The sequence below is a fragment of the Mobula birostris genome, chromosome 2 (assembly GCF_030028105.1).
Source record: "Mobula birostris isolate sMobBir1 chromosome 2, sMobBir1.hap1, whole genome shotgun sequence".
Taxonomy (NCBI): Eukaryota; Metazoa; Chordata; class Chondrichthyes; order Myliobatiformes; family Myliobatidae; genus Mobula; species Mobula birostris.
This window is the reverse complement of record NC_092371.1, coordinates 132,184,112-132,208,403: the sequence shown is the minus strand read 5'-3', so window position 1 is coordinate 132,208,403 and position 24,292 is coordinate 132,184,112. Positions and strand designations below refer to the sequence as shown.

The 24,292-nt window shown below is 41.7% G+C and overlaps 1 protein-coding gene across 4 annotated transcripts in view; it reads left to right on the top strand.

Moving 5' to 3' along the window:
• The window catches only part of mia3 (MIA SH3 domain ER export factor 3), a 114,796-nt gene that overhangs the window by 61,729 nt on the left and 28,775 nt on the right, over positions 1-24,292 (top strand). For all 4 annotated transcript variants that reach the window (XM_072248389.1, XM_072248381.1, XM_072248397.1 and 1 more), the window contains exons 7-15: positions 277-408; positions 794-815; positions 1,320-1,408; positions 2,662-2,739; positions 2,824-2,934; positions 10,928-10,999; positions 12,490-12,594; positions 12,674-12,796; positions 21,785-21,896. In XM_072248389.1, coding sequence (XP_072104490.1) covers positions 277-408; positions 794-815; positions 1,320-1,408; positions 2,662-2,739; positions 2,824-2,934; positions 10,928-10,999; positions 12,490-12,594; positions 12,674-12,796; positions 21,785-21,896 — 844 coding nt within the window. The remainder of the gene's footprint in view (positions 1-276; positions 409-793; positions 816-1,319; positions 1,409-2,661; positions 2,740-2,823; positions 2,935-10,927; positions 11,000-12,489; positions 12,595-12,673; positions 12,797-21,784; positions 21,897-24,292) is intronic.

The window sequence follows — 24,292 nt, the reverse complement described above, 5'->3', positions numbered from 1 at the left end:
GGAGCTTGTTGATCAACAGACAGTTTGACTGTGTTGAATGCTGAGTGGTAATCAATAAACAGTAGCCTCAACCAGCTGATCTATCTCACTCCTGTACACCTTGTCACCGTTTGTAATGCTGTAATTTGCAAATTTTGAAGATGGTGTTGGAGCTATGCTTAGTCACACGTTCATAGATATAAAGAGAATATAGCAAAGAGCTCATCACATAGCCCTGAGTTGCATCTTTGATTATAAGCCAGCAATTTCCTAATGTTCTTCCTGTTACATTTACAGCTTATTTCCTCTTTGCCTGATGAAATGAGGCCAGGCCCAGATTTCCATGGAGTGCCCTGGGAACCCATTCTGATAACTGCTGCTCTGGGATTTCTTACTTTCTTTATCTTTATGTGGCGAACCTGTCTTTCAGTAAGTAAGATTACTTTTCCCATCCACAGATCCAGATAATTTTTTTAAATTAATGCTCAGCTTAATTGTTGTTTGATAGAAATGGCTGGACTTGCAAAATAATGTTATTATTTGGTTCACTGGTGGGTTTTTCTGCACTGTTTTGAGTACAGTGTTGGAGCATTGACGGTAGTGGTTGTGGTTATGAGGATGAATTTGATAGCTGATGGCAACAAGCTGTCTGGCAAGGCCAAATTTATTAACCATCCTGAGTTGTCTGGAGATTCTGGTGGGCCGCAATTTTTGAATCACCAATTTTTTGGTGCTGAATCTGAAGGACATCTTGTCTTGTTATTCTGTGGTTATGATTTCTGTAATTGACAGAATTTCTTTTCTTTTGTTTCAGGTGAAAAGTAGAAGGTATCAAAGTAAGTGTCCAACAGGTACTTGGGTTAAATCTCGTACTCAAATCTTATAAATAATATGCATTTAATGTTTTGCCTTTCCTGGTGGTTTATAATTTGCTTTGTTGGTCTTGTTTGCTGCTATTAAGTTGCGTTCCTTATAACTTAACTGTTTCTCAGTCCAGCATTGCAGAGTATGAGCAGACTACTTAACTGGGCAGTGTTAGGGGGTGTGGGGCTTTAGGCAAATAATCTTGTGATTGTACTCTGGATCCCAAGGTAGTTAATACTTGGTAGATGTCAAGAGCAGGAAGAAAGTTGCCACGCCCAGCAAGATGAAGCCAATTGAATCTCTTCAATCTGTTAACTCTGGAGATGTTGGGAATCAGGTTGGAGTCCTATGTGACTCGTAGAGCATTGTGTATAGCATAGTGAGCATGTGTCAAAGTATTCTTCAGATAATTGGTACTTTTAAACCATATTATTGCATAAACTAAGTTGAGTGTAAAACATTTCTCTCTCATGCAGTTACTGAAAAGCAGCTAGCTGAGAAAATCAAACAGCTCATTCAGGAAAAGACTGAAGCTTTGGAGAAAGTGTCCATTTTTGAAAAGAAGGTACAGATTTTATTTTCTGCAGTGCTTTCATGGAGTTTATAGTATGTAAGTGTGTGGATGGGACGGTTGGGTTGGGGGTGAAGGAAACTTGTTATGATATTGGTAAACAATGAACTGTTTATAGCTCAAATGAAACCACTATCTTAAGTGTAAGGTCTTTGGAGTTCACATGCAAGTTGCCTTTGGTATGTGTCTATTTAAATCTCCTCCAAGTGGTATGTTGAGTAATTCTAACATCTGTCCTGACTAAAGCTTTTGTACCCTGGAACAGTGAGCAGACTGTTCTGCTCAGTCCTCAACCATGTTTCCGTAATAGCTGTAATATCACAATCCACTGTGCTAATCATACATAGTTAGCCCATCACCCATACTGGGGTATGGGTTGCCAACAGCAACTCGCCAGAGTCCTCATTTCTAGGCCAGTCTTTCAAGTTGTCCCCAGGTATAGCCCATCTTAAGATCCTTTCTCTCCCAGGGATGAGGTCTTTGGAGGATCTGGCAGCGTTTCTGCAGCACTGGGATTTTACGGGAAGGGATTGCTAGCCCCATGCCCAACCCTCCTCCTCTTGCAGCCAGGCTTGGGGCAAACCATGGCGAAGTTAACGTGTTGATCATACTTTGAGTTAATATGCCTTATCTATGAGGCTTTTTGCAATAAAATAAATGCAGTTTAGCCAATCAGGCCTTTCTCATTTCCTGTCCTGTCTGCGAGAGTTGCTTTGTTTAACTTCTATGTTTGCTTCAACTTTCTCATCATTTAAACTACTACTTTTGGTCTACTTTGATACCTTTTTGTCTTGTGAAGTAGAAGTGTCGAACCAAGACCCATAGTGCAGGATACCCCCTGGTTCTGTCTATGTGAAGTTGCATGTTCTTCCTGTGATCACATGACTTGCTGTGTGTGGTCTGCTTTCCTTCCACATACCAAAGGTGTACAGGTTGGTAGGTCAGTTTGCCCCTGTGTATAATTGAGTGGTAGAGACTGGGGGAAGTTGAGGAGAACACAGATATAATAAAAATGCTTTGGTGTAAATGGACTTCCCAGGTAAAGGAGTCTGTTTCTGGTCTGACAGCAGTGATTTCCTTCTGTACTTACAAGCATTTGAGGTGATCAGAGTGTCCATGGATGGGGAAATAATCCTAAATGGACTTGGTGAAATTTACATCATGGTTTTCAATGTAATTTTGAATTTAAAATGTACCTTTTCTTTTATTTCCACCTTCCCCTGCCCTACCATCCCTGAACTATTTAGTTGGAGGAAACCAAAGCCCTTGTAAGTGAGGCCCAGAATGTTGAGTCTACAGCTTCTGTTGAGACCAAGGAGCTTGAGGTAGGAGAGCCTGTACCCTACAGTGTGTGACAATTGGTAATTGAAATTCTGTGCATTAACATTATAATTTCTCTGTAACCTAAGGAGTCTTGTCGGGAGCTTGAACAGGTAAATCTTCATCTGGAAACGCGTGTGAAAAATCTCCAGGCATCATTGGATAAAGAGAGGGAAGAGACTGCAAAGCAGCAGACTATGGTAAGGAAACCATGGGCAATTTTTGAAAAGGGGTATTTAGAATTACTTCCTAAAATGAGACTGTGTGTGGGAAGAGAGGAATCTCAAATGTGTGCTGACTTCAGTTGGCAAAGCCGTTACTTGTCTCGAGAAGAGGGAGATTTAAAAAGCGGAGTCTATTGAGACTTCCTATTCAGTTTTAAATTGGTCAGGTAATTAAGTAATTGACAAGGGTCAATTAAGAGAAGTAAGGTTTAAGTAGAGTGGTCATTGTGGGAGAGGCCATTGTCGGAGTGGTATACAGTTAGAGTCAGGAACTGAGGCTTTGGCAAAAAGAGGCGGAGGCTAGGTTGAGTTTTCTTTCTTTCATTATTGCATAGGTAGAACAGTGAGAATGGATCCCATGGCACTGTGAGCTCCTCTTGCATGATGTGGGGAATACTGGAGATCTCTAGTGTCCTGATGGATACATTTGCAAGAGGCTGCAGCTCATTGCAGACCATGTTAGGGAGTTGGAGATGGATGGCCTATTGTTCATTTAGGAGGCAGGTAGCTAGGTGACTGGAAGATGGAAAGGGGTGCCATGTACCCCTGTGGTCTGTTCTCCTCGTTAACAAATATACCATTTTTGATACTGTTGGGGACATTCTACCAGGGAAAGTTGCAGTGACTAGGTTTCTGGCACTGAGTCTGGCTCTGTGGCTCAGAAGGGAGAAGAGCAGTGGTGATTCAGTATTTAGGGGAACAGACAGGAGATTCTATGGCCGTGAAAGAAATTCATAGGTGATATGTTGCCTCCCAGATGTCAGGGTCAGGGACATCTGAGATCGTGTCCATAGCATACTTAAGGGGAGGTGAGCAGCTAGAAGTTGTGGAACAAATTGGTAGCGAAGGTACAGCTAGGAAAAAGGATGAGGTCCTGAAGAGTGAATAAAGGAAGCTAGGTATGAGGCAAAAAAGCAGGACCTCAAGATTAGTAATCTCTGGATTGCTGCCTGTGTCAGGCTCCAGTGAGGGTAAGGATAGGATGCTTTGGCAGATGAATGGGTGCAAGAGGCAGGGCTGCTGATTGTGGATCATTAGGATCTCTTCAGGGGAAAGTATAACAGTGAGCGGCAGGTTACAACTGACCTCTGTGGGGACCAATTTCCTTGTGGGTAGCTTTGCATGAGCTGTTTGTGGGGGGGGGGGGTGTAAACTAGTTTGGTGGGGATGGGAACCAGAATGATAGCTCAGAGGATGGGTGGTTGGTATAAATGTAGATATAATGTGTAGAGAGACTGATGAAGGAGAGGCAATCAACAGGGCATAAATTAGGAAAGGAAAGGCAGTGGGTAGGACATGAATGAGGAAGGAAAGGCAGTGGGTAGGACATGAACGAGGAAGGAAAGGCAGTGGATGGGACATGAATGAGGAAAGCGAGGCAGTGGATGGGACATGAATGAGGAAAGCGAGGCAGTGGATGGGACATGAATGAGGAAAGCGAGGCAGTGGATGGGACATGAATGAGGAAAGCGAGGCAGTGGATGGGACATGAATGAGGAAGGAGAGGCAGTGGATGGGACATGAATGAGGAAGGAGAGGCAGTGGATGGGATATGAATGAGGAAAGCGAGGCAGTGGATGGGATATGAATGAGGAAAGCGAGGCAGTGGACGGGACATGAATGAGGAAAGCGAGGCAGTGGATGGGACATGAATGAGGAAAGCGAGGCAGTGGATGGGACATGAATGAGGAAAGCGAGGCAGTGGATGGGACATGAATGAGGAAAGCGAGGCAGTGGATGGGACATGAATGAGGAAGGAGAGGCAGTGGATGGGACATGAATGAGGAAGGAGAGGCAGTGGATGGGATATGAATGAGGAAAGCGAGGCAGTGGATGGGATATGAATGAGGAAAGCGAGGCAGTGGACGGGACATGAATGAAGAAGGAGAGGCAGTGGATGGGACATGAATGAGGAACGAGGGGCAGTGGATAGGACATAAATGCAGTCCGTTGGATGGGTTGATGTGTGTATAAGGGAGGGATTGCTCTATTGGGAGTATTCAAGAAACCTCCCCCTCCCCTTTCCCCCACCCCCACCAGATAGCAATAGAGACACTCAGGAGCATATCAAGAGGCATATGTTGGAAAGGTGCAAAAATACGAGTTGCTGTTCTGGGTGATTTTAATTTCTCTAATGATTGGCACATCCAATGTGCAAAAGGCTTAGACAGGGCAGAATTTGTTAGGTGTATCCAGGAGGGACTCCTGACACAATATGTGAACAGGTGGACTAGATTTGCTGGCAGTGTACTTGGTCAGGTGACAGATCTGTCGGTGCAAGCGCGTTTTGGAGGCAGTGACCATAACTCCCAGACCTTTAGCATAGCCTTGGACAGGGGTAGGAGCAGATTGTCTGGGAGAGTATTTAATTGGGGAAGGTAGAATTATAATGCAAGAACTTGTGAGTGTAAATTGGGAAGAGATGTCACAGCGAAGTCTACGACAGAAATGTGGAGGTTGTTTCAGGAGCGTTTGCATGGAGTTCTGAATAGGTTTGTCCCATTGAGGAGGGGAAATGATGGGAGGATGAAGGAAATGCAGTTGACAAGTGATGCAGGCCATCTAGTCAAGAGCTGGAAGGAAGCAGACTTAAGGTTTAGGAAGCAAGGATCAGACAGGGCTCTTGAGAATTATAAGATAGCCAGGAAGAAGCTTAAGAATGAACTGAGCTCGAACGGGAAAGGAAAACCACAAGGCATTCTACAGCTGTGTAAAGAATAGGATTAGAGTTGAGGGTAGGACCAATGAGGGAATGTGTGCAGCTCCATAAAATTCTCATTTGACCACAGTCGGAGTATTGTGTTCGGTTATGGTTGCCTCATTATAGGAACGATATGCAAGCTTTAGAGAGGGTGTGGCGGAGACCTACCAGGATTAGAGAGCATGTCTTTTGAGAAAAGGTTGACTGAGCTGTGACTTCTCTCCTTGGAGTGAAGGAGTGTGAGAGGTGACTTGATAGAGGTACATAAGATGATAAGAGGCATTGATTGAGTGGACAGCCAGCAGATTTTACCCCAGGGCAGCAATGGCTAGTTGTAGAGGGCATGATGTTAAGGTGATTGGAAAAAAGTATGGGGGTTGATGTCAGAGGTAGTTATTTTTTTTTTAAGAGTGAAATTGTGAAACTGTGTCTAGAACACACTGCCAGAGGTTGTGGTAGAGGCAGAAACATTAGGGACATTAAGAGACTCTTACGCACGTGGATAGAAGAAAAATGGCAGGCTATAGGGATGAGTTACAGAAGACTGGTTTTTGGAGTAGGTTAAAAGGTTAGCACAACATTGTGGGTCAAGGGGCCCGTACTGTGCTGTAGTGTTCTATGTTCAAGTGTGTCTTAATTCCAAAGGAAAGTAACATTGTGTTGGAATATGGAACATAAAATGGGAACAAATGGAGTGTATTACAAGCAGAGATTATTTTGCCAGCATGCAGCATAAAGTAATTAAGTTGAAAGCAGTTACTGCAATGTTATGTCATGCTTGGATGTAGAGAAGACTCGTTGTTCAATTTCTGAATTTTGTCAACACTTTCAAACATTATGGGGACCCTTTCTGAATTATTTTCAAAACTTTCAAAACCCTCAATTTGTTTAAATTTAGATGTTGGCTATTATTAATTTTTATTATACGAGAAGGTATTTTACCTTTTTTTCTCCTTAATAAACAGCTTCGGTCTTGGTAGGGGTTAGATCTGTTTTGTAATAAATTAGTATATTTCAAAATAACATTAACTAACCTACATGAATACAGGGTAATGAGACTGTTATTATGAACAGATATAATGTAATTTGTAGTTTTTTTTTACCTTTATATACACTTTCTTGTACTCTGTATTCTTTTATGTAGAAACTAATAAAAATATTGAAAAAAAATTGAAAAGAAAGCAGTTACAATAGAAAGAGACCAGAAGTTGTTCTTAACTATGGCAGAGCTTTTTAATTGATATAATAATCATAAGTATTTTTATTGATCCCGAGTGGGAAATTCTTTTGTGGGGAACGTCGACTCAGACCAGATCATTTAAAAACACACTTAGCAGTGTGTAGACTTAACTAATAATAAAGTACAAAATAATTTACCAGCGTGCAATAATGTATGAAGTAATAAAACAGAGATTATTGTACTATGATGTGTGTTCTGTCACACAGAGATGAACTGTTGCGTATGCATATTACATTTGTTAAGAAAGATTTCCTGTACAGATCCTTATGACAGTGGAGCTGAATAAGCCTGCTCGAAAGGGTGCTCCGCTGCTTATTCAGTAGGTCATGGAGAGGATGTGCCAGATTGTCCATAATGGATAACGGCTTGTTTGGTGACCTCCCCTCCTCCAGTAACTCAGAAGAATCTGGGATGGATCCAGCCTTTTTGATGAGTTTAAGACGGGATCCAGTGCAGGCAGATTGGAAAAGGGAATTTTGGGCTTAACCAGTGACTCAATTTTGGAAGGCCTTTGGGGAAGAAGTGCTCAGTTGAGTGTATTTTTGACTAATTGATGGGGTGCAAGAAATGAAGGGTTTGGTGGGTAAGGAGGGAGGAAGAATTGTTGTGGAAGCGCAGCTATTGTCATTGAATGGCAGAGCAGTCTTGAAAGGTTGGCCCTTGCTTCTGCTTTGTTGTTGGTTTGGGTTCAAGCATGGTGTTTTCCTTTTGGGGTTTCAATCAGAACTGTTGAAATATGATCAATGCCAGGAGAAGGATTCATAACCTCTCTTCTCCCCTCTCCCATTGGGCAGAACATACAAAAGCCTGAAAAGACATTCCACCAAGCTCAAGGACAGCTTCTGTCGTGCTGTTAAATGGTCTCCTGGTACAATAAAGATGGACTCTTGACCTCAAGCTACCTCATTAGGGTCTTGCACCTTGTTATTTGTCTGCACTGCACTTTCTCTGTAACTGTAACATCATATTCTGCTATTTTCCCTTGTACTACCTCAATGCACTGTTGTAATGAGATGATCTATATGGATGGCATGCAAAACAACTTTTCAGTATACTTTGATACACAAAATGATATAAACTAATTTACCAATTTAGTTGCTAATAAGATTGAGAGTATAAATAGAGAAAGCTTATCTGGGAAGTAATTTGGGTTATGTTAGCTTGCACCTTAAAACATCTTGTTTACATTTAAAGTGTAAGCTTTAGTTTTATAAGCAAAGTTATCAAAGTGAATTTGATAATAAATTTACTTTGAAATTTGAGCTTTGATCTACCTATGCATGTTTTAAATTACTTTCAGAATGTTTAAAAGACTTTCTTAAACCACTTTAGAAAAAGACTCGCTGGCAAGTGATCCTCTGAATTATCAGTATTCTGAAACTATTTGCATACTTTCTACCTCCCCCCCCACCCCCAACCTTCCACCTGTGCAATGTCTTTAATACTTTAATTCAGTGGCCAGACTCTTAAACGCATCTCCCTCATTTCACGTACATCTGCTCTCACTCCATCCTCCCGCCACCCCACTAGGAATAGGGTTCCCCTGGTCCTCACCTACCACCCCACCAGCCTCCGGGTCCAACATATTATTCTCTGTAACTTCCGCCACCTCCAACAGGATCCCACCACTAAGCACATCTTTCCCTCCCCCCCTCTGCATTCCGCAGGGATTGCTCCCTACGCGACTCACTTGTCCATTCGTCCCCCCCCCCCCATCCCTCCCCACTGATCTCCCTCCTGCTACACATGCCCTTACACTTCCTCCCTTACCACCATTCAGGGCCCCAAACAGTCCTTCCAGGTGAGGCAACACTTCACCTGTGAGTCGGCTGGGGTGATACACTGCGTCCGGTGCTCCCGATATGGCCTTTTATATATTGGGGAGACCCGATGCAGACTGGGAGACTGTTTTGCTGAACACCTACGCTCTGTCCGCCAGAGAAAGCAGGATCTCCCAGTGGCCACACATTTTAATTCCACATTCCATTCCCATTCTGACATGTCTATCCACGGCCTCCTCTACTGTAAAGATGAAGCCACACTCAGGTTGGAGGAACAACACCTTATATTCCGTCTGGGTAGCCTCCAACCTGATGGCATGAACATCGACTTCTCTAACTTCCGCTAATGCCCCACCTCCCCCTCGTACCCCATCTGTTACTTATTTTTATACACACATTCTTTCTCACACTCTCCTTTTTCTCCCTCTGTCCCTCTGAATATACCCCTTGCCCATCCTCTGGGTCCCTCCCCCCCTTTTCTTTCTTCCCGGACCTCCTGTCCCATGATCCTCTCATATCCCCTTTGCCAATCACCTGTCCAGCTCTTGGCTCCATCCCTCCCCCTCCTGTCTTCTCCTATCATTTTGGATCTCCCCTTTCCCCTCCAACTTTCAAATCTCTTACTGACTCTTCCTTCAGTTAGTCCTGACGAAAGGTCTCGGCCTGAAACGTCGACTGCTCCTCTTCCTAGAGATGCTGCCTGGCCTGCTGCGTTCACCAGCAACTTTTTATGTGTGTTTCTTAAACCGTTTGGTTGGCACAGATCAGCGTTTTTATATGAGAAGATCAGCCTTTTATTTCCTCTGGTACAAATTCACTGTCCTGCAGAACAGAAACAAATAGCAAGCTTTGGAGTGGAAGGTAGGAGCGATAAAATGACAAAGGTTTAAGAGCAGAGAGAGAAAGGGGAGGCTAATGGAATAAGTGAAGAACAAGAATCGTTATCCAAACAACATTGAAACTGGAAGGCTGTTATGTGCCTAGTCAGAAGATGAGGTGTGTTATCTTTTTTTTAACTGATCTCCCATTATCATTCCAGTTAATCGTATTTACCCTCATGGCATGCCAAGGCATAGAAGGTTATATACAATGCTTATAGACAAAAAGGTGCCGGAAACAAGACCAGTAACATTATGAAGGATCTCACCCTCCCTCCTCTTGGACTGTTTGTCCCAATTCCATCAGGGAGGAAGCTACTTAGCATCCATGCCGGGACCGTCAGACTCAAAAACAGTTACTTTCCCCAGGCAGTAAGGCTGATCAACACCTCCACCCACTAACCCACCCCTCCGTACACCTCTCCACCACTACTTTATCATTTCCTGTCAGTGTCACCTTATGTACAGACATTCCTGCGCATAGCGTCACTTTATGACCATACAATAAATTGAGATATATATATGTAAGATATATTTACTGTTTGTGTTTTTTATTGTGTAGTTACTGTTTATTTTTGTGCTGCATCAGGTCCAGAGTGGCAATAATTTTGTTCTCTTTTACACTTGTGTACTGGAAATAACATTAAACAATCTGGTATTAGTGTATATGGGTACAATGAATGGTGTAGATATGGTGGGCTAAAGGACCTGCTTTTGTCCTGTTCAGCTTCATGGCTGCATGAACTTCAATGGAGTATGTTACAGTCTTATTCACAGCGAGTAGGCGCAGGGGCATAATGTTCAGATTTGAAAATGATGCCATGTTGTGAAGCAGGCAGCATTCTCTGCTTAATAGTGGTGTGGAGTTCAAAACCAAGTTTTCTCAAGCTTGGATATCTTGGCAACTGTATTTCAGGGCATCAGTGTCTTGAAATGGGTGTAGAGATTTACTGAAATATTAATTCTAACATTAGCTCCTTTTTCATATTAATTCTTATTTTGAAATGAAGCTGGGCATGTTCCCTCTGGAGTATGTAAGGTTATGGGGAGATTTTATACAAGTATCTGAAACAAAATACATGCTGGAAAGTTAGTAACACTAAAGCACCAGTGTTTTATCATGCCAAGGGACACAGAGAAAAATGTTTTATCTGTACTGAACTGCATGTAGGGAAAGTAGATGACTGGGGAAAGTGGGACTAACTGGATAGCTTTCCAATACTAATATAACTAATGGGAAGAACCAGCTTCTTAATGCTGGAGTATCTGCAAAGTTTGAACATGATAAGTCATTCTCAAGGTACATTGCTGTCAATACCTTTGACCATTTGTCTTTTTTACCCCCCATTTTTCTTTTTGACAAACGCAGATCGCAGATGCTCAGAAGTCTGTGAAAAAATTGCAAGATGTTATTTCGGCTCATTCAGCAGAACTGTTACAGGTAAGGGGCCTTTGAGTTTAGGAAAAAATCTAACCAGGCAAATATGGGCTTGAACGGTGTATACAGAGCACTGCAGCTATGTGGTGTGGACTGAAAGCACTGTGGACAAGCACCATGGCCACGCAGTGTGAGCAGATGTTCCCATCTGTAAGAGAATATTATGGCAGTACGTATTCACTCACTTATGATATCTGTGGAAACATATCAACCAAAATTACTCGATACAGAGCATGATTGCTATATACTGTATTATGAGTTAGTTTATTCTAGCGGTAACTGTGTAATGTGGGCGAATATATCTGTATGGATAGCATTACAGCTGAATAATGTGGGGCATCATGACTGTATACAGAGCATTGCAGCACTATAATGTGAACTAACGTTGGTTGCTTCTGCTAACACAACAGATCTGTGATGCCAGGCCTATCAGAAAGGGAATAATCAAAATTACATGGTCAAACCCTCTGAATGTGAACTTTTGTCAAACCTGTTTTCAGTCTTCCTAAGTAATACCCTGGAAATGTTAATTGAACAGATACTCTGAATTTTCCGATCCACATGCAGTATGTTTGTGAGAGAAAATAATTACTGAGGTTTGAGAGATTTGGTGGGAAGAGTAGAAAATTGCAAATGTTGAACTGGGTTTTTACTGCTCTGAGTTATAACATGAAATGAAAGGCAGCTGCAGTGGCCAGTTTGTGCATGGCAAGATCCCACAAGCAACGTGAGGCTGTTTGGCTATTTTCACTGTGTTCTAAAAGAACTACCAGTACTTACTGAAGAGCAGAAGAGTAGTTAAGAGACTAAAATTTAACTTTAAATTTGAAGGCAGAATGCATTATTTGAGTCACTGGGCTCTAACTCTCTTCACAGCCTTGGCTGATCATGGGCCAGAGCTGAAGGTGATGTCAAAGTAACACTTAGAGAATGTGGTGTATAGTCCACAAAATGCACTTTACTCGAGCTACTCCAGTAACATCTCTTAAATGTATGACCGAGAAAGATGAGGGCAGCAGGTCCCTGCTGACACCTCCACCTGCAGTTTCCTCACCAAGTTGCACAGCATCCTGATGTGAAACTGTATTGGTGTTCCTTCATTGTTGTAAGTCCAAATCCTAGAGCTCCCTCAACTGGTGTGCCTCCACCAGAAGGACTCCAGCAACTGGCCACCTCCTTCTCAAGGGCCACTGATTTGGATGGTAAATTCTGACCTTGCTAGCAAAGTTACACCCCAAAAATAAATGAAAAACAAGACAAACCATTTGACAATCCAGCACTACCTCAGTACCATACCCAGTGTCAGCCAGAGGAGCCCTGCAAAGTCTTAGAGCTTGAAACTTAATGGGGGAATTAAACAGCAGAGCCATTAGCAACTGTATAAAGGGGATTCACCTGTGCACACATTTTGTTCTCTAGTGTTAGTCACTGTTTTCAGGAGACTTCAGTTTGTGGTGGTGATGGACATTACCTAACATGGTTGTGTATTTTAGGTACAAGAAGCCCTTTGTGATGCCAAAACAAATGAAGAGAAACTGCTATCAGATATGCAGTCTGTGCTTGAAGAAAATGCTCGACTTAAGCAGAGCAAAAATCAGGCGAGTGAACCTTTTTACTTCAGGAGTCCACCTGGAGTAAGCAAGGCTACTAACAAGGCTTTGTTTTGTGGGTTTGCAGCTGCTAAAGGAGGCAGAAGGCTGGAGTGAGCGACACAGCGAGCTTAATGAGCAAATCAAGCTCTGCCAAAAAGCTCAGAGAGACTTGGAGGAAACCTTGGCCTACAAGGATAATGAGATTGAGGTACGTTGAGGAAGCTCCTTTAGGTTGTTCATTTGATCACCAGAAGTGTTTTTGTGTTATTGGTTAATGGCAAATAGACTTCCATGTACGACAATGTGAGATTGAAAAGCAGTTATTAATAGAAGATTTGATTTATATTGTATTAGGAAGATGTAGATGAAAGGGCAAGGCTCTTGTTTTGAAGTTCTGGGAAAGACTTGAGGTACAGTTCTGATTTGAGAACACCTTGTAAATACTAAAATCAAATTCAAGACCAAAGAGCCCTTCTGTCACCTTGTTTCTGGCTCCTTCATTAGTACAACTTGTGGAAAAAAATGACTGTCGGATCTGAAAGAACAGCACTTTAACCTGAAATGTGAGTATTTGTAACAAATGTAATATTTCAGCAAAAACAGACTGTTCTGTAAACCTTTTGCCTTCCATCTGTTAAATGGTAAAGTAATTTCAAGTCCAGTTAAAGGTTTTTGACCCAAAGCAGCAACTGTCTATTTCCCTCCATAGCTTTCCGCCTGACCAACTGAGTTCCTCCAGTTCCGTTCTGAATTGGCATTCCATAATCTATATACTACTAAAATTCTCATGCTCCGTTTGTCTGACTGTGACCTCCAATTAGCCCAAACGGTGCATTACAGCGGCACTTTTTTTTTGACTAAATCGACTTAAAATACACTAATTTGCAGAATGCATGCAAAGATCAGGGTTATATTTGTTTAAAATTGCTCACTCATCAACAGGCCCCGCTTTCCACACCCAATTCCAGCTTCCGCGGAAACCGCGACATGACACCACAACGCACGCGCACAGCCAGCCTCAGCAGCGCCTCATGATGCTCACAGCGGTGACACCAACCGCAGCAAAAGGGCAGGGCAGCTCTATTTCGAGCGGTCACATTCTGCTAATCACCATCAGCACGTGCAGGATTGGGACTGATCAAACTGCGACCCATCAATAAGAGATATTTAAATCTTATTGTAATGGAGTACTTCGAAACACCCTATTCCCAGATTCTACACTTGGACTAGTAAGAGATGGGAAAGAAGGAGGATGGGGAAAAGAGTGGACGACTACTCCGGGATTTCTGAAGCAAATGTTCTGGGTTGAGTGTATACCGTTTCTCCATGAAGTGGTGACGTCAACTATTTGAGACTTCTTCTTCATCACATAAAGGGGCCAGTATCTTTCGAATCATTGAAAACACACGATGGAGATATCCTTCCATCATTCAAAGACGTCTGCAGAGAGAGAGGATTGTTGCAAGCTGATGATCATTGGCATCAAACTATGGAAGAGGCAGAGAGAACGAGAATGCCCAGAGCAGTAAGAGATTTGTTTGTCGTCTTGCTAACAAACACTGAAATCAACAATCCACAGCAATTATGGAACTGGTTCAAGAATGCAGTGTTTGAAGATTTCTTACCAATAGAGAGGAGAACTATCAATAATCCTTATATCATGATCGATGAGAGGCATCATGGACAAGCTCTTCTGTATTCCCAAGAGAAACTTGAGAACTTAGGCAAAACATTTGAAGAATATAACTTGCCGACACCAAGAAATGGTACAATTATTCAAAGTGCTGGCAATCTGGAATTATTGCGTGAACTGCAATACAACACAGACAAGCAACAGGAATTTGTTTCACAGACGGAGCCCCTATTGAATAATGAGCAAAGAGAAGTATATGAATATGTGTGCGACTGCTTGGAAGGGAGTCTCTCTTCAATGATTTTCATTGATGCACCAGGACGAACGGGCAAGACATTTATCATCAACTTGAGCCTTGCTAAAGTTAGGGGAGATGGGAGGTGTTCCTATTGCTGTAGCATCATCTGGTATTGCAGTAACATTGATGCCTGGTGGTAGAACAGCGCATTCAAGATTCAAGATACCCCTCAAAGTCAATGAAGATGCCCTTTGTAACATCGATAAAAAACACCAGTACTGCAAATGTACTCCGAAATGCGAGGCTCATTGTCTGGGATGAGTGCCCTATGATTAGGAGGGAGAGCTTCGAAGCCATGGACCGGACTCTTCGTGATGTATGCGGCAAGAATGAGGCCTTCGGGGGCATTTTAACCATTTGCTGTGGCGATTTCCGTCAGCTTCTAGCAGTTGTGAAACGAGGAAATGATGCTGATGTGGAGAATTCATGAATAAAAAAATCCTACTTATGGAGAAGCTTTGTCAAGTTTCAATTGAAGAGAAACATGCGATTGAGGGAGAAGGACGATATTCTGAGTTCTTATTGGATGCTGGAGAAGACGAGATTGAGAAAAATGAAAATGATGAAATCGAATTACCTGAAGATATGATTCAGCCAGCAAAAACTATGGAAGAATATATTGATTTCATCTACCCGACATTCGACAATCCTGCAGAACTGTTCTCGAGGAATTCTATCTTGGTTCCTCTCAATGAAATGATGCGAAAAATAAACTTCACATGCATTAGATGCTTCCCTGGAATCATGAAAGAATGCTGTTCCTTCAATGCCGTAAGTGAAGGAGCTAACGCCACACATTTTCCAACAGAATTCCTTGATTCGGTCGAACTCTCTGGATTGCCACCACATAAACTGGAATTGAAGAGGGGATCTCCCATCATTTCAGTGAGGCACTTGGATCCACCAAGGCTTTGCAATGGACAATCTCATCGTAGCAAAGATAAACATTGGTGTCTTTAATAATGACATTGTCATGATCCCAAGAATTACTCTCAGTTTATCAGAAGGGGAAGATGTCCCTCTTCAGCGGAGCCAGTTCCCGATACAGTCAGGCTTTGCTATGACTATACATGAGGCACAAGGCCAAACCATGGAGAATGTGCTGATTTATCTGGAGAAACCAGTATTCCCGCATGGTCAGCTGTATGTGGCTTTAACCCGGGGAAAAAGAAATGAAAACGTTAGAGTGTTCCTGAAGGATGGCAGATCAACCAGAAATGTTGTCATCAAAAGTGTCCTTTGTTAAAAGGGGAGGAGCTATATTTGTCTTGCTACGTGTCTGTCTTCTTTAATAAACTGAGTTTTTCTTTAATTTCCAAAGCAAAACGATAGCAATAGCATTCAGGGAAACTTAATGTTCATTCTGGTCACATCAGACTGCACTACCTTTCTCTCAAAGGGTGCCCCAACGGGTCACCTGGTTGTCTAGTTACTTTCAAACATCCATTCATTATTTTCGGTTCTTTAGCACTATAAAGGTATTACTTCCTACAAAGTGAAATCCAATAGCATGAATGGCAGCGATGCTTCACTAACAGATGAACTCAGTGCCTTCTATGCCCGCTTTGAAAGGGAGAACACGACTACAGCTGTGAAGATCCCTGCTGCACCTGATGACCCTGTTACCTCTGTTAAGCTGTCTTTCAAGTGAGAGAACCCTCGCAAGGCGGAAGGTCCCAATGAAGTACCTGGTAAGGCTCTGAAAACCTGTGCCAACCCACTAGCGAGAGTATTCAAGGACACTTTCAACCTCTCACTGCTATAAGTGAAAGTTCCCACTTGCTTCAAAAAGGCAACAATTATACCAGTGCCTAAGAAGAATAATGTGGGCTGCCTTAATGACTATTGCCAGTAGCACTGACAACGACAGTGATGAAATGCTTTGAGAGGTTGGTCATGACTAGACTGAACTCCTGCGTCAGCAAGGACCTGAACCCATTGCAATTTGCCTATCGCCACAATAGGTCAACAGCAGATGCAATCTCAATGGCTCTCCACATGGCTTTAGACCACCTGGACAATGCAAACACCTACGTCAAGATGCTGTTCATCGACTATAGCTCAGCATTTAATACCATCATTCCCACAATCCTGATTGAGAAGTTACAGAACCTGGGCCTCTGTACCTCCCTCTGCAATTGGATCCTCACCTTCCTAACCAGAAGACCACAGTCTGTGTGGATTGGTGATAACATATCCTCCTCGCTGACGATCAACACTGGCACACCTCAGGGGTGTGTGCTTAGCACACTGCTCTACTCTGTATGCACATGACTGTGTGGCGAGCTATAGCTCAAGTACCCATCTACAAGTTTGCTGATGATACAACCATTGTTGGTAGAACCTCAGGCGGTGAGGAGAGGGCGTACAGGAGTGAGATATGCCAACTAGTGGAGTGGTGCCGCAGCAACAAGCTAGTACTCAAAGTCAGAAAGATGAAAGAGCCGATTGTGGACTTCAGGAAGGGTAAGACGAAGGAACACATACTAATCCTCATAGAGGGATCAGAAGTGGAGAGAGTGAGCAGCTTCAAGTTCCTGGGCGTCAAGATCTCTGAGGATCTAACCTGGTCCCGACATATGGATGTAGTTATAAAGAAGGCAAGACAGCGGCTATACTTTATTAGGAGTTTGAAGAGATTTGGCATGTCAGCAGATACACTCAAAAACTTCTATAGTTGTACCGTGGAGAGCATTCTGACAGGCTGCATCACTGTCTGGTATGGAGGGGCTACTGCACGGGACTGGAAGAAGCTGCAGAAGGTTGTAAATTTAGTCGGCTCCATCTTGGGTACTAGCCTACAAAGTACCCAGAACATCTTCAAGGAGAGGTGTCTCAGAAAGGCAGCGTCCATTATTAATGACCTCCTGCAACCCAGGGCATGCCCTTTTCTCACTGTTACCATCAGGTAGGAGATACAGAATCCTGAAGGCACACACTCAGCAATTCAGGAACAGCTTCTTCCCCTCTGCCATCGGATTCCTAAATGGATATTGAACCCTTGGACACTACCTCACTTTTTTAAAAATATACAGTATTTCTGTTTTTTGCACGTTTGATTTACTTGTTTATTTATTATTATTATTTTTATTTTATGTAGTATTATTTTCTCTTCTAGATTATGTATTGCATTGAACTGCTGCTGCTGCGTTAACATATTTCACGTCACATGCCAGTGATAATAAATCTGATTCTGATTCTAAATAATGAGCCTCACTATCTCCTGGAAAGCACTAGGGAAGCTGCTCTAATAAAATGGAACCATGTCCTTGCAAGCATTCTGATTTTTTTTCTTCAATTATCCAATTTTAGACATTAGGGAAACCAGCTTCCCCTCTATGGATTCTGTCCATGCATCTCACTGCCTCACTTTAGTGGTGACCTGGGCATTCTCTCTTTCCTCCTTTCCATTGGGCAAAAGATACAAAAACCTGAAAGCATACATCACTAGGCTCAGGGACAGCTTCTGTCCTGCTGTTGTAAGATTGTTAAATGGTTTCCTAGTACAATAAATGGACTCCTGACCTCTCTAACTTGTTATGATCTTGCACTTTTTCTGTATCTGCTACAATCTTACCACCCCAATGCACTGTAATAATTTAATCTGTATGAACAGTATGCAGAAAAAGTTTTTAACAGTATAATGTCTCATTTTATGTGGAAAATAGTAACACCAAATGTAGTGAGTGAGAGCTGGAGTTAATGAGGAGGAATGGAACTGGTGTTGCTCATGGATTTGTTAACCACTGCTGGATGTACATTTATTAAAGCCGTGTTTCTTAACGTGGGCCATGCTGGATTTCATAGGGGCCACAAGTAAAAATAAATACAAGAAACTGGAGGCCATGGGAGTTTTTGAACAGGCCATGATTTACTACTTTAACGAAATATTACTAAAATATATAAATAAAAATAAATGAATATATGTACTATAATTGGAAGTCTGAATAAATTAAGTGAGAAAATATGCTAGATGATGCAACTGAGGCAGCAAAACAGCTTAGCCTATGTGTCCTGAGCCTACCGCGCTCCAGATCAACCCCCAAATCACAAACTGCAGATCGAGCGGGCAGTCAGTGAGTATGCGGCAGGAGGCTAGTTCTGTTTGCCTTCCACTGATCCGTGCATGTTATAACACTTATAAAATGTGACATGAAGGCTGAAGTTGCTGCAGTGGGGTCATCTGCCAGAATTTTGGTTCAGACCTGCTAGAGATGTATATTCCAGATTAGGTGGTGGATCCATTTGGGGTGAACGTGAATGATGTTGACACTACTTTGCAAGAATGTCTTATTGAGCTGCAGGGTTATATAACAGTTCAAGCAAAGTTTCTGGCTAATTGGTGACATTCAAAATAAGCTTCCACAGCTCTGGGGGAAAGCACAGTTGTTTTTAATTGGATTTCAGACCTCTTCTCTACAAACTCCATTTCCAGAAAAGTTGGGATATTTTCCAAAATGCAATAAAAACAAAAGTCTATGATGTGTTAATTCACGTGAACCTTTATTTAACTGACAAAAGTACAAAGAAAAGATTTTCAATAGTTTTACTGACCAACTTAATTGTATTTTGTAAACATACGCAAATTTAGAATTTGATGGCTGCAACACACTCAACAAAAGTTGGGACAGAGTTAAAATAAGATTGAAAAGTGCACAGAATATTCAAGTATCAGTTCAAAAAGAACGTTTCTCAACGCAAGATTGCAGAGAATTTAGCTCTTTCAACATCTACAGTACATAATATTGTGAAAAGATTCAGAGAATTCAGAGACATCTCAGTGCGTAAAGGGCAAGGTCAGAAAACACTGTTGAATGCGCGTGATCTTCGAGCCCTCAGGCGGCACTGCCTAAGAAACTGTCATGCTACTGTGACAATTATAGCCACCTGGGCTCGGGAGTACTTCGGAAAACCGTTGTCACTCAACACAGTCCGTCACTGCATCTAGAAATGCAACTTGAAACTGTATTACGCAAGGAGGAAGCCATACATCAACTCTATGCAGAAACGCCGGCGAGTTCTCTGGGCCTGAGCTCATCTCAGATGGACCGAAAGACTGTTGAACCGTGTGCTGTGGTCAGATGAGTCCACATTTCAGCTAGTTTTCAGAAAAAACAGGCGTCGAGTTCTCCGTGCCAAAGATGAAAACGACCATCCAGATTGTTATCAGCGAAAGGTGCAAAAGCCAGCATCTGTGATGGTATGGGGGTGCATCAGTGCCCAGGGCATGGGCCAGTTGCATGTATGTGAAGGTACCATTGACTGTGAGGGGTATATTAGGATTTTAGACAGACATTGTTGCCATCAAGGTGACGTCCCTTCCCAGGATGTCCATGCTTATTTCAGCAGGACAATGCCAGACCACATTCTGCACGGGCTACAACAGCGTGGCTTTGTAGGCACAGAGTGTGTGTGCTTGACTGGCCTGCTGCCAGTCCAGATCTATCTCCTATTGAAAATGTATGGCGCATCATGAAAAGGAGAATCAGACAACGGAGACCGCGGACTGTTGATCAGCTGAAGTCTTATATCAAGCAAGAATGGACAAAATTTCCAATTGCAAATCTACTACAATTAGTATCCTTAGTTCCAAAATGATTAAAAAGTGTTACTAAAAGGAAATGTGATGTAACACAATGGTAAACATGCCTCTGTCCCAACTTTTGTTGAGTGTGTTGCAGCCATCAAATTCTAAATTTGTGTATGTTTACAAAATACAATTAAGTTGGTCAGTAAAACTATTGAAAATCTTTTCTTTGTACTTTTGTCAGTTAAATAAAGGTTCACGTGAATTAACATATCACAAATTTTTGTTTTTATTGCATTTTGGAAAATACCCCACCTTTTCTGGAAATGGGGTTTGTAGTTGAATGTGGTTTTAGTCAAGTTCTTCACTGCTATCAAAAGCTTGTAACTTTGAGGTGATCTTCAAATATCTTTATAAGTTGCAATCAGATTTTCAAAAACTTGCTAGTGTGCATTAGTCACAATGGTTTCACTTAAATACCCTAAGTAATAATATTAAGTGCTTTTTCATTGCTGGTTGGAAAATGTATATTTTATAAATTAAGTATCCTATTCAGAGCTTTGAATTAGTTTTATTTTTCATATACACCTGTAACATTGTATTTAACATGTAATAGTATCTATTGTCTATTAAAACATAAATATTGACTGTATATTAGAATGATTAGAACAGTTGACCAAAAAGAATTTTAGCAACTAAAGGACACTATGGAGGGCAGGGGCCACAGAGAGTGAAAACCAATGTATTAAAGCATATTCATGAAAAATAATCAGGTTTAAAATATAAACATTTTATTTTCTGATTATTTTCAACTGCCTCTGTTTCTGAATTTTTGTTAGTCATGTTAACAAGTATGATGGTTAAAAAGCCCAATTTAAGTCCAGGTTTCTATAACTTTTTGATTCGTTTTTTAAACTGCTTCCCATCTTTAATCAAGCAAACTCCTTGTAAATGTGGAAGAAATCAAAGTTGTGACATGTGCCTTTCCAAATTTTCTCATTCCTAAAATGATTGTCTTGCTTGCAAGTATTTTATGTTTCTCCGTGAGTTGAAAATGGTGTTGGAATGTGTGGTTTTGCTGTTATTTTCGGGTGTTCAGGTTTCCATACTAGCACATTGTGGTCAGCTGCAGAGTTCAGTTCCCTGTTTTCTATCACAGTAACATCACCCTATGCTGCTAACTTTAGTAGTGTCCTCTGGAGCATAACTTCCACAAACTCTTTCCCACCAACCTACCACACATAACTTCAGACATATCAACAACAGGAATTCTGCAGATGCTGGAAATTCAAGCAACACATATCAAAGTTGCTGGTGAATGGCAGATGTCTCGGCCTGAAACATCGACTGTACCTCTTCCTAGAGATGCTGCCTGGCCTGCTGCATTCACCAGCAACTTTGATGTGTGTTGCTTGTTCAGACATGTCACTTAATCTGTTTCCCAGACATAAACATGCTGTGATACGAAGTGTTGGGCCAAAATGCTGGGTTACCCTTTTTAAATAGCATGAAATGCCATTCATATTGTCACCTAAGCAGATTGGAAAAATGTTGTGCCATTGTTATAGGATTTGTGCTAAAAATCTGAAAATATATTTACCATAAGATTCCTGTGTTTCAGTAATTTAAAACAAACTGCTGAAAAGCAGTCCTTAGCTTAGCTTTTAGGAATTTCAACTTCTGCAGCAGCATTGTTAAGCTAATAGTGTAATCTTCCTCATTCTTGACCAATATCCAGGTGCTGACCGACTGTGTGATGCAGCTTAGGCAACTTGATACAGAGTCTGACAATGAAGATAATGGATGGGACAAAGAAGTGGATGGTGAAGTGGCTAATGGTGAACTGCCAGGTAAAACTCCAGATCTCTTGGCAAACAGTGGTTTGTTTACCTTATTTCTGATAAAGGAAGGGAGATGAGACGATAAGTACTTCTGCAAAAATGTCCCATTAACACAGAATTTGAAAAATAAATATGGGTATGTGTACTTGGGCCCTGGGTTCACTCATTATTTGCTAATGTACCAGAACACAGTTTGTGTTTATATGGCATCTCTGATGTAGTAAAGGATTTCCAAGCTTCTCATGGCGAAAAAAAATAACTCAGGCCACATCACAATCTTTTAGGGAACTGAAAGTTTGCTCAAAGAGTGAGAATTTAGATTTGGAATAGTTGGCTGGGGAGGAGAAGGGACTTTCCAAAGAACAAGGGTAAGGAAATTGATTGCATAATGAAGTGTGAGGAAGTCAGAATCGTGGAGGAAATGTGGGTTGTAAAGCTGGTGAAAGTTATGGAGATTGGAGAGGGAGGTAAATTGGCGGTAAAGTTTTGGAGGTGTTTTCATGCCAGGGTAAATGTGTTAAATCACGACATTACTGAGGCCACTGGAGGTCAGTGTGAACATGAGTCAGAGGTAAATAGGGTTTGGTATGTAAAGATGAGAAGCAGGGTCACTAAACTTGGCCTCACTGTGGGAGATCAAATTGTGTCAAATTTCCACAGGTTCAGTCATTATGTTGGAAGCCCAATGGCGAGTGCATGTGTTTGTTGTAGGATCTTGTGAATGGGTTGAGAGTTGTTGCTCAGGTACCAAATCAGAGTGCTGTTTCCATGGAATAGAACTATACATTCCACTTTGCTGATGGAAACCTTTCATCCCTTTGCTTATCAAAAATCCTTCCAACTCTACTTTAAAAATTTTGAGCTTCCACTGTCCTTCAAAGAATAGAATTCCAAAGATTTGCAACTTTCTGAGAGAAAAGTGACCTATAGACCCCTTATGATCTTTATAAGTTTCAGTCAAGTTACCCCTTAAGATTCTAAATGCTATCAGGTAAAAGCCCAGCATTTTCAAAATGTATTTGTAAGACAACACACCCATTTGCAGTATTAGTATGGGAAACCTTCTCTGAACAGTTTGCAACACTTGAACGTTCTTCTTTGTAGAAGGGTACTAATGCCAAGACAATACTACAGATGTGAACTTGTAGGGTAATGTAATGGGTGAGAACGTGCGTAATTCACAAGCACCGACATTGAGATGGGGTTCACTTTAAGAGGCTGGTCTGACGTGATGACATAATTACATGAAGCTTTTACTGCACTTTATGTTCTGTGTTTGGAGGACAATAAAGGAGCTACAGTTTCCCTTAAAACACCTCTGCAATTTTATTTATGAAAACCTACAATCTGTCAAATGTTGTCAGATAATTGAAGCATAACTTCTGCAGCAATACACATTACCTTGTTAATGCACCTAATTACTTGCTGCACCTGCAGAGGTCTTTTGGAGGCCCTTCCCAAATTCCCAGATCCTTCTGCATCTTGGAGCTCTGCAGTTGCTTAATGTTTAGATAATTTTCTTCTGTCAAAATAGACACGTGCACATTTCCCACGTTAAACTCCATCTACTAATCTTCATCCCTTTGTAGCCTATAAGTACTCTTCACAACTCCGCAGATTTAGCAGCAATACCTTTAGTGCCTTCACTTATGATTCATCGGTCATACCACTTGTTTCATCTTGACAAACACAAGTCCATACATGCTTGCTCTGTTTCCTGTTAGTCAGCCAATCTTCCGTCTGCACTAATACATAGCCTCTGATACTATAAAGTACAGAAGTGTAGAATAGATTGATCAGCAAAGTATGTTTGGAAATATTCCTCACATCTTAGAACATGCACTCAGTGGCCACATTATTAGGTACAGAAGGGGAAGCCAGTATGGCCTTTTGCTGTTGTAGTCCATCCACTTACTTCAAGGTTTGATTTGTAGTATGTTTAGAGATGTTTATCTGCATACCACTGTTGTAATGGATGGTTATTTGAGATACTGTTGCCTTCCTGTCAGCCTGAAACAGTCTGTCCATTTTTCTCTGACCTTTCTCATTTTTGCCACCAAACTGCCACTCACTGGATTATTTTTTTGTTTCTGTTTTTTGCACCATTCTCTGTAAACTCTAGAGACAGTTGTGTGTAAAATTCCCAGGAGATCAACAGGTTTTGAGATGCTCAAACCACTCCATCTGGCACCAAAAAATAGTCCATGGTCGAAGTCACTTAATCAAGTTTCTTCCCCATCCTGTTGTTTGGTCTGAACAACAACCGAACATCTTGACTATGTCTGCATGTTTTTATGCATTGAGTTGCTGCCAGATGATTGGCTGATTCGATATTCACGTTAATGAACAGGGGTACCTGATAATGTGGCCACCTGTGTAGAACAGTAAAGCACAGGACAGGCCCT